Source organism: Corvus brachyrhynchos, unplaced genomic scaffold (genome assembly GCF_000691975.1).
Source record: "Corvus brachyrhynchos isolate BGI_N302 unplaced genomic scaffold, ASM69197v1 scaffold283, whole genome shotgun sequence".
Taxonomy (NCBI): Eukaryota; Metazoa; Chordata; class Aves; order Passeriformes; family Corvidae; genus Corvus; species Corvus brachyrhynchos.
The window spans coordinates 728,891-739,811 of record NW_008237409.1 but is presented as its reverse complement, the minus strand read 5'-3'; the positions used below and the strand labels follow the sequence as shown (position 1 = coordinate 739,811).

Genomic DNA, 10,921 nt, shown 5'->3' with positions numbered 1-10,921 from the left:
CTCAAACAGCATGGCACTGCTGTCAGAATTCAGTGTGTGGGCAGAGACAAACTTGTTATACCTGCTAGTTGTAAGGAATCGATTGCTCATAAAACATACTAACCTCAACTAACTTCATAGGAAAGCACTTGAACTGTAAGAGGAGACACATTATAATGGTCAAAGAATCCGTGTTTGTTTTTTCCTTTACATTTTCAGTCTGATCTTGTCCCAGATGCTAAAATTTGTTGACTAAGAACATGTTTTGGTTTATAAATCATGGATCAACTAACTTGCTTTGAGGCATTGTTTTGTTAGGAAGCTTTTGAAGCTTAAGCCTGCCCCATGGGAATGTGTCACAGTGAGCAATCTTGGGAGAGTGTTTTCTTTTTGATAAGCAAACATAAGACATTAATAATACTCCTTTTTGCTGTTTTATTCTTCTGTGCCTAAAGTAAAGAATTTTGTGTAGTGCATTTGCCATGAGATGGTCAGGTGATAAAAGCTTCGGAATAAAACTTTAGAATAGAATAGAAAATGCAAAGTGATCATCTAGTCCAACTGCCTGAATTTTTGTTCTCTTAAGTTAGCTGCTTTTAATGTTGATTTTGTAATAGAAATGCCCATCAGATAACAGGCCTCAGAGTCTTTGGGTACTTTGGCTATTCCTGCCTCAGTAACCTTATAGCCCAAATGCAGACCAGATGTAGGAGGATTCAACAAACGTACAGGACGAACAGATGAGCAGGCAGCAGTCCTGCAGGCTGGACTAGTGGTGCCCACATCATCCCAGATGAGGCTGTGTGTACGTGTGCAGTGCCTGCAAACTGACTGTAATTATTGGTTCATGTAGTTTGGATCCCTTTCATGTGTTGGCATGACACCCAGCCTCTGCACAGAACTGCTGTTGATGGGGGTTTAAAGCAGAGTCCTACAGGGAAGGGCCCTGCAAGGTCCTACTTTCTGCTGAAATGCTGAAGAGCAAAGATGCTCCGTGTGAGGGAAATGCACTGCATGGATTTCCCTGAGAGCTCACAGGAGGATGTCACTTCTATGTCATGAGAGAGCCCCGCTCACAAACCAGCATGCCCTGTGTACAAACACAGCCTGGGAAGGGTCAGCACAGCCCAAGGAACCTCACAGTTTACTTTCTGGCTGCTGCAGGTGAAGCTGATTGACTACATCCACCGGCAGCGGCAGTGCAAGCTGAGCGTGCCCCTGAGCGACCGCACCGCCGAGCTCAACAGCTACCCCCGCTTCAACGACTGGCTGGACATCGTCAACGTGAGGAAGGAGGTGGTGCAGGTAAGGAGGGGAGACAGCCCTCACACACAACCCGCCTGTCCCTTCAGTACCTTCCCAGCTGCCTGCTGGGTCCGAGAGCCACGGCAGAACTTAATCACTTAGTACCTTCTAGATATTCACAGTGCTGTGCTGCACTGTGTTCTGTGTCCAGCATTAGCCAAAACAGGACCATTGTTGCAATCTCACACACACACACAGGTAGAGCTCAGTCCACTGACAGCTAAACAAGGCAGAAAAGGCTTTTTCTGGGTTTTTTTTCCATTTTTGCCTCTGCAGGCCATACCACAACGTTCTCATTCAGTTTCCTTTGATCATTAAACAACCAACATTTTTCTTGGACTTTTTTTTTAGCAGGAATCTGCCTGGGTGAAAAATTCCACAAATTTCCATGGAAGTTATTCCAGCTTGGTTCTGATGTAACTAAGTTGTCTCTGGTGAAACAGGATGGCTTCAGGACCAAGTTATTCTTTTTATTTCCTGCTGTTCATTCTGAGTGTGATGCTGGTGTTGCCTTCCAGCCCAGCGAGATTTTGGGTGGCACAGCCAAAGGTGCAGCAGTGACAATGAGAGGACAAAAGCAGCCTGTTGCTCTGGCCAAGCTGCCAGGCTCCCAGCTAGTATTGGTTTCTAAGGTTACTGGAATTGCCTGAGTCTAAAAGAATGTCTTTGTAGCTCTTTTATAAATCCTTTGTGATGCCTACAGAACAGGGGGCAGGGAAGAGGTGAAGAAAAGGGGGGAGGGAGGTGGACAGTTCAAATCTGCCACATCCTGTTAATTCAGGGAGCAGGGAGGGTTGAGACTGCCCTTCTGTATGTGTGGTCACTAAAAGGGGTGAACAAATTCGGGTTTGGTCTAAGGCAGAAAGAATTTTCTAGCTCTTTATTATTTTGATTCGTGCTCTCTTGCTGCCCCCTCCCAAGCAGTGTCCAATTAAATCAGCTCTGTTCCTTCTGTTCTCTGGACAGAACTGTAAGAAGTGTACAAAGCACTGAAATTCCTCTGGGGTTCCAGATGTATGGTTATTTTTTAAGGGTTCTGCATCCATTTCATGCAGCTGCACTTGTATTAGCTGGACAGCAGAACTGCAACACCCCGTGGGTCATTAAAATAATTTCTGAGTAGGCATGCTGGAACAGGCTGTGAGCTGGGGGGAGTGGAAATAGCTGGGTTAATAAACTAAGTGCTCTGCTTTTGCAGTGGTTTTTTTTTTTTTTTGGTCCTGTTATTTCACTGCTCAGAAAATAGCAATGCAGCCACTGTTGATGTTTGACACTGACATTGGCACAGTGCAGAGAGCTGTCTGGGATGAGTTACCTTTCAGAAATGTCTCAGGTATCATGGGATCATTCCTGCAGTTGTTTAGATTTCATACAGCATGTTGAACTGCATTTCAGCTGAAAGCTTTCAAAATGGAAATCACTGACAGAAGGAGCTTTAATAGGTTAGTTATTACAAAATCTAGAGTGTTTTCCCACTTTGTGCACACGGCCTGTGGCAGGACTGGGGGGAAGCCTTTGCAGACAGGGCTGAGCAGGTCACGCCGTGAAAATGGGGACCCTTGAGTGGTCTTGGCTCTGTGCCTGGTATACAAGGTACACTGGAAACAGCTTCCCATCCCTCAGATACTGTTAGCTCACTGGAAAATGGAAATAGCCATGCTGGCTTTCCTTCTTAAGGCTTCCAAAAAAAGGTGCAGAGAGAAGGAAAACTGCACAAGTGTCCCAGTGTGTTCGTGTGGCACATTGCACTCTCTTCTTGTGCCTTCTAGGCTCTGAAGCTAGTTGGAGAGGTTGCCAAGTACCTGTGGAGTCTCAGAAGAGCTGCCACAGAGCCCTGCCCTGGGCACCTCTGAGAGCTGAGCAGAACAGCAGGTCTGCCACAGGGGGAGGTGCAGTGGAGGGCTCTCTGTGCCTGCTGCTTGTCAGAGACAAATCAGGAGAAAGGCCTGAGTTCATGGGGTTTTTGCTTTTTTAAATGGTTCTGATTCCCTTTGTGTTTCTAGTGCTACTGGAGAGAGTATTTTCAAGACTGTGCTAATCTGTGACATAACACTGTTGAAAAGCAGCCTAATTGCAGGAGTTCTTTAGCTCAGCGGTGAGAGGAACAATGCTCTGTTTCTCTGTCTCCCCTCCCCTCGCTCCCCCCAGTCCTCTCCCAAATAAAGCTGCCATGCAGGGAAGCACAGAAGCTCCCAGGCTCTCCTGTCAGAAATAGAGCAGCAGCTCCAATTTAGAATATCTGCTGACTCTACTCCTGAGTGAAGACTATTTTTGCTCAGTGACTTGCTCTAGACATTGTGAAGCTCGAAAGCTCTGGTGATTATAATTGTTGGGCTCCTTTATTTCTTTGAAAAACCTATATTTAAAACAAGAATAATGACTGCTTGTAAAATCCTTTAGTTCTGGAAGAGATTATAGCAATAACAATGCACTGTTTATGGCGTTGGGCAACAGCTAAAGCTGCCGAGAGCGCAGACAGCAGCGAGCCGGTGACGCTGCGCCGAGTGCGAGGGCTGGGCTGTGCCGACCTCGCGGGCCTGCAGGTAGGTGGGCAGTGCCAGCCCCTGGGCTGGGACCCTCTTTGCTCTCTGGGAATGCACAGTTCTGAGGGGTAAGGAAACTTGGAACCCCCACCCCAACCTGCGCTATTTCTGTGGCTTTGTTATTGTTCCTCTAATCAGCTGCCAGACAGATTTTTATCATAGAAAGTGGTAGCAGGCTCTGCTTTGGAGCTGGGCTAATGCTGTGCTGTAACTTGCTATTTAAGTATTTTTCTAGGAAATGCTGGAGTCCTTGTTTTTTCTTAGGAGTTCTAGAAACTGATTAGTTCTAGAGATTGATTAATTCTAGAGACTGATTGTACGTGTAGTTTAATACCAAAAATGATGTATAAATGGTTAAATATGGTGTATTGAAAGTGAGCAAAGAGGTACTTGAACTGAGACCTAGAAAAGACAGGACAAGGAACCTTACAGACAGAAGGCATGTTTCTGCTATGAAGTCATCTCAAGTGGGTAAAAGTTGCTCTGAAAATGGTCCTGGAAAAATACATTGATCTGGATTGTCCTGCTTGCCTTGGGAGTTAGAGTCAGGAATTGGGAGGGGAGTGGGAGGGAAGGAGGATGAGAACAGAGCGCTGTCCCCATTCTTAGGCTGATGGAAGAAGTCTCTTGCAGAGCTATTTACTGGATTCTGAGCTTGGAGCATGTCTGCCAAATAGAAGAGACTAAAAAAAATTCTGTTGGCTTATTTTCTTCAGCACAGAAAGCAGTTTTCTGTGCCTTTATCAATGTGCTTCACAGAAACATAACTATTGTGTTTGTTCCCACATGTAACTTGTCACTGTCTTAAAAAGTATCTTAAGAACAGAGTCATCTTCTTATCATCTTCTGAAGCATGTCTGGGCCAGCTCTCTGGCTGTGGAGCAGGGGTGCCAGTCAGTCAAGCTTGGAAAGCTGTTTTTAGAGTGGGTAACTGTGATGCACAGGGAGGGGCATATCCTGCCCCGGCGTTTGCTGGCCATGAGCAGGGCTGTGCCTGGGAGCAGGTGGAGCAGGGCTGTGGTTGGGGTTGCTTTGTGGCTGTTCCTTTTGGGAATGGATTTGAGTCCCAGTGTGTACCCTTTTCTGTGATACCTCCTGCCTGCCTGTGAAGCCCATCTGCAGTCGGCATTGATGCCAAAGACCTGCAGAGCTGAGCAAGGCAGGGGCAGTGCTGGGCCCACCAGGAGCAGAGCAGGAAGGGCTCAGGCCTTGAGCAGGAATTGTCTGCCAAGAGCCTCGTGCTGCCCCTGTGAAATGCCCCTGTTGAGGGTGAGCCACTGGCCTGGGGTTGCTGCTGTGAGCCCGTGGCAGAGGGTTCTGTTTGCACAGTGTGCTCCAGCTCGTAGCAGATCCACTGTTGGAGGAGTTGTGAGGCATTTCTGTGAGTGCATCCTTTGGATGGGGGATAGAAGAGGCAGATCTGCCTAAGCCTATCAGGTTTCCACAGCTGTATCCTCTCATCTTTTTCTGTCACCATATCTGCATGAACAGGCCAGGAGGACTGTGGCTATTTGTTGGGGATTTCCATGGGTCTGGCAGCAGGAGCTCTGGCTGGACCGCCAGATAGCAGAGATCCTGGATGTGCTAATTGTGTGCATGCAAATTAACTCTGTCCTGCAGGTTTCCTTGAGCTAAAATTCCTTCACTGTGTTCCAGCTGAAGGTCCCTCCCCAGTGTAAACAGCTCTTGGAAAATAGTCTCTACCACTGCCAGGGCTCCCCTTCCCTGCCAAGGGATCCCTGTGCCCCTTGCAGCCTTGGGCACTGTGAACCCTTCATGGCTTGAGGTCAGCCTGAGAGATCTGCAACTGCTACACCTGTCTGCCACAGAAGAGTAGTGACAACAGGTCTCCTGTCCCCCAAGAGCGAGCTGGACAGAATGCCCTGAGCCTGTCAGCTCCTCTCCACTCTCTGCTGCAAGGTGGAACAGTGAAGAGGGTGATGTTAGGTGAAACCATGGCCTGTTTATGCTCACAGCTTAATGCAAGCTGGAAATTTCTAGTGAGAGGCTTTCCAGAATGCCCATAAAATCTCCAGGAATTTAATAATACGACAATTTTTCAGTACCTTCATCACTGGGCACCAGAAAAACCGTGCAAAATAACAACTAGCAGGCACAAGATGTTCTTAAGAGCATCTTTACATGCTTTGCTTAGAGCTGTCACTGGGAATTTAAGCACCTTACGCAATGGGCTTTCTCTTCAGCATCTGCTGCTTCACAGGAGGATGACTGGAAAGGGAATGTATTGATTTAAGAGGAGGCATTTGGAGCCTTGACAACTGTCCAGCTTCACAGGAAGAGCTGTGGCTACTGGGTCGAGGAGCAGGTCAGGCTGATTTTGCAGAGTGCCTGCAGCAGCATTAGCTATGTAGGCTTATCTGCAGGGTGGAATCTTTACCAAAAATAACCCGTCCACTGTGTTAGATACCAGCATTTTTGCCATGTTTCAGGGATTTAAGTTGGACACCAGACAAGATTAAAGACTGTTGTGAACTCTTCACCCTGACTAATTGAGACTGACCCTTGGATGGCTCCTTGGATGCACTGGTACTCACTTTTCTCTCTTCAGATGTGTACCATGAAGTGCAGTCTGTGTCTGATAAGCAGGAGGGCTTTATGGAAAAGTCCTCTTACCTGTTGTAGGGAGGAATAATTTCCTGCTTTGGACTTTTTAGCATCCCTTCTGCTGAGCAGTGCATGGTTAGGCTTTAGATTTTGCTGACAGTTATGAGGTGCTGAAGATTGAAAGCAGATTCTTTCTTCTCCTGGCTTTTTTCTCTTTTTTTAAATCTGACCTTATTAGTAGAACACTGTCTGAATATCTTGCAGCTCTCCTTGTCAAGACAGGGTGTGCCCAGGGAGGTGGTATTGAGCTTGGCCCTAATGCAAGCCTTTAATCTTCATTTTTTAAAGCTGGTTTTTTTTAAGCCTCAGCACCCACTGAAGAAGCAGGTAATGAGAGGTGAGCTGGACTCCCATTTCTCACCCTCAGTGGTGAAGAGTGGGAGTAACCCCTGTGCAAGGGCCCAGAGCTGCACCGAGGGGCTGCAGCCCCCCATGTGCCCCTGAGCAGGGGCCCTTCTCCTCCCACAGCAGCTGAGCCAGGGCAGCAGCAGAACCTGTTCGAGAGCCACCATGAACTAGTGACCCTCCTCACTGTCACACTGCCTGGGGGGCGACAGCAGAGGCAGAGCAGGCCAATCTTACAGGGATCAGGTTGACCAGTTTTATATTAAGCCACTACATATGTGCAGCACATGAGTGGCTGTTTAAAGAAAGCCTCTTACTTCCCCTCCCTCCCCCTCTCCGAAAGCTTATTTCTTTTGTCGCGTGTCATGGGGGCTGGCAGCAGGTTCAGAAAGTCTGAGCTCTCCCTGCTCAAGGTCATTTGGATTGTTTAAATATAATCTCCTTTTCTGTACTTTCTACTTTCCTACAAGTTGCTCTTCTGTCTTTCTAAAATTAAGCTGTTGAGCACAAGAGGAGCTTGGGCTTTGTGTATGGGTGCAGGCCCCTTGGGCAGGGTCTGTGTGAGAGTGGGCTGGGGGTGCAGAGCTGGGCCTTATGGGGACCATCACAGACCGGTCAGCTCTGGGCAGAGACTGTGCCCTCAAAAGGGATGAGGCAAAGGAAGAATGCCCTGACACTTCCAAAGAGCTCAGGAGCTTGGTATCTTTAAAAAATTGTTTCCTCTGCACCCGGGAAGGCTTGAATGCTTGATCTAGCTTGAAGCTTGGTTCCTGCCACAGAACAGGCGTTGGAGAAACCAGATCCCCAGCAGTGCTGCCCCTGTCCCACCCCAGCTGGGCCTGCATTCCAGCTGCTGCTGGCTGTGGTGGGGAAGCTCTGCTCTCCCGAGGAAACCTTGGTTTCTTCCACTTTACCAGTTGACTTACTAACAACTCTAATAAGTTCCTGGTTACATATGTGCATAAAAGCTTGGGAAGTCAGGGGATCCTGGGTGATGGGACTGGGGAGCTCCTGCTGGGGTCTGGAATGATGCTCCTGCCTACAACAACGGCACATAGTCTATGGTATTTTCTTAGGGGAGAATGGTGAGGGTGAGGAAATGTTTCAAGATAATTCCGAAATTACATCGCTGTAATCCCACTTACTCTAAGACCGTGTAACAGAGTGAAATAGGATGTTTTTGTAAGACATTGGCTTTCCCTTGTGCTTAGCTGGGGTAAAAAGCTGTCTCCATGTCCCACTAAACCTCGATCTGTGTTTGCCCCTGTTCCTTTTAGAGCACTGGTGTCCCCTGAGGCCGAGGGCCTGGTCCTGCATGGCAGAACAAAGCTACTTCTGTGAGCTGCCAGGGAGAGGAATTCAGAGGGTGCTGGGGAAAGGGCTGACTCTAAGAGAGACTTGGTGCAATTCTGGTGTTACCAGCCCAGCTCGGCTGGGGCTCTGTATGAACAAACTGTGCTGCCTTCATGCTAGGGTGCTGGAATTGTGGAAACCCATTCCAGGTCCAGCTCTGAGCATCTGGACCCCTGGGAGTTTTGTTCTTTGAAGTGTGATAGCAGGGCAGGAATCCCAGGAGGTAGATTTTGCACTGTCTCTGTTCTTTTCTGCATTTTATCCAAGTCATTCAGGAACAAGCTTTTGGGGGCAGTCTTATTCCTGCATCATGGTGGTGCAGATGTGCAGAAAAATGAATAATACCTAGCATCAGCTGTGATGTCTGTGCTTTTGTTATTCTGCAAAGATTAATTCTAGAAAAAAAAAAAAAAAATCTACCCAAACTTCATTGAACCCTGGCTCTGCTCTGGGTTCAATGAAGCTGGTTCGTGCTTAGTGCTCATTTAAATTCCTTGCCTCCCCTTGAGTCAGCTGTGTTTTGTGTTTCATCCAGTCAGGGCACTTGACAGAAGATGCAGGATGTGTTTCTTAGACTTCTGTCCTTTCTTAATTTATTCTTTTTCTTTGCTCCATGCCACAGTTACTAAAATTGGAAACTCTTTGTGTTGCCACCTACAAAGCTCCAAAGGTTGGGGCTGTTGAACACTGTCACAGCTGAAAGTCCTGTGTCAGCTCTCGAAAGCAAGAGTCTGGGTTAAGAAAGATACAATTGTTAAAGGACATTCAACACATTTCACGTTTGCTTTAGAGTTGGAAGTGGGGTTTAAGGACTAGAGGATTTCAAGCTTTTTGTTTCTCCAAGCAGTGAGACACACTTCTGAGTTTCCCCTTCAAATAGAAGTTCAAAACCTTTTATATAGCTTGATTCCAGGAGTTGAAACTTTAGAATAAAGGCCAAATATTGTGAAATTTGTGATCTCATTGTGAGAATAGGCAATAGGGAGGTTTGTTTAGGCAGAACTTTTCAGGGAAATTCCTGGGTATCTGGGCTAAGTATCCTGGTTTTGTTTATTAACCACAATTGCTGCAGACTTACACTGGAAACATTTGAATGGGGGAGGAGAGAGACACAGCTCAGTTCTGTGTCAGGAAATACCAGATCATTTTGTGCTTTCCAGGCTCTTGTATCTTTTGTGTCTGCCTGATCTGAACCTTATCACTGTGGGGCTTTGGTGTTTTAAGATGTAGAAGGAGTTCTGCACAGATATCTCTCCAGGCAGGATATGGGTAAGGCTGGTTCTCTGATGAAGGAAAAACTGCTTGAGGAGGAGGCCACTATCTTTGTCAAAACATTTTTTTTGTTCAAATAAAGAAGTAATTTTCTTCACTGTTTCTGCTGTTCACTGCTGAAAAGCCAAACATCCTCATCTGACACTTCTCCAGGTTTTAGACCAGTTTTATTTCTGACTCTATTTTTAATGAAAAAGTTAAGTTTCATTAGTAGCTTTGCAAAAATTTTCCCCGAGGAGAGAAGAATATTTCGATCCCAAGGTTTGGAGCACACTCACACACCAGGCAGGGGGAGAGAGCAGCTGTGGGCACTGCTGGCCCTGCCAGAGAGGGGCACTGCCAGAAGGAATAAACCGTGAGTCAGCCCAGGCAGTGAGACAGTGCCACTGCTGGAAGTACACTACAGGTGACACTCATAAATGGAGTAACAAAAACGGTCTTGTCTTGTTTTCCTGCAGAGAATACCAGAAGAGCTGACCCTGGATGCCTTACTAGAAATGAATGAGTCAAAGGTGAAGGAAACAATGAAGAGATGTGGAGCCAGAGATGAGGAGTGCTCCAGGCTCAACGGGGCCCTGAGCTGCCTGCGGAAGGTGACGGAGTCAGGTACAGACTGCCTTGTTCTGCTGTGGAATTGGTGTCCCAGCAGCCCAGCCCCCTCTGCTGCCTTCTAGGCACTGCTTGGGGATATTCTGTAACCACTGTCAGGGTACGGCTCTGGAGTGTGCACCAAGGGGCACTGATCAAATGTATGTAGAGCAGTGACTTGGGTTTGGTTTTGACGTCAAGTCAGATAAATAAATGCATGTAGAAATAGCCTCTCCTACTCAGTAGACTATATCCTTATTAACCCATTCTGTTCAGAGTTGTGTCTAATGATCCAGTTAATTCTCTGTGGGTCAGTACACATCCTTGACTTAAATACAACCAGATTCCTTGTAGGTGATGCCCTCCCTAAATATTGCCAGCTCAGAGAGAAACCTTCCCCAAGCACTTCCAAAGGCACTGTAAAATCTGTTTGTACAAGAGCCTCTCCCAGCAGACTGGTACTCACATGCACCACATCTTTCTTTGTAGCAGCTATCAATCTGTCACCGAAAGGTGGTGTTTCCTGTTGGTGTTATGACAGTTCATCCATTTGCAAATCATAAAGATTAGTTAATGGAAAAAGTCAGCAAACAGCTCAGTTTCATATTTCCTTTTTTCTAATCTTTCTTGTCCCAAGCTGTCAAATATTTCCCATCCACACTGTATCAAACCAGCCATTGCTCAGGAGTCATGGCATTCACCTCTTGGAAAGAAATGGCATTTTAAAAAATCCAGATGTATGGCTCAAAAGCTCACATCAGGCCCTGTGCTGAGCTCCCCCAGCCTGGGGCCCTGCTGAGGCTCAGGGGAGAGGGTTTCCAGGTGAAAGAGGCAGCCATGGCCCTGCCAGGAACACCTGGGAGCCCGGAGCAGCCGCTTGGGTCCCCGGCCTCTGTGGCCCCCCGGCCCGG

General features: G+C 47.2%; 1 protein-coding gene across 1 annotated transcript in view; it reads left to right on the top strand.

The window, feature by feature from the left end:
* The first annotated feature begins 1,112 nt into the window (after positions 1 to 1,112).
* KSR1 (kinase suppressor of ras 1) overlaps positions 1,113 to 10,921 on the top strand; it is a 23,472-nt gene continuing 13,663 nt past the window's right edge. The window contains exons 1-2 of the mRNA XM_017730871.1: positions 1,113 to 1,284; positions 9,881 to 10,042. Coding sequence (XP_017586360.1) covers positions 9,920 to 10,042 — 123 coding nt within the window. The 5' untranslated portion in view covers positions 1,113 to 1,284; positions 9,881 to 9,919. The remainder of the gene's footprint in view (positions 1,285 to 9,880; positions 10,043 to 10,921) is intronic.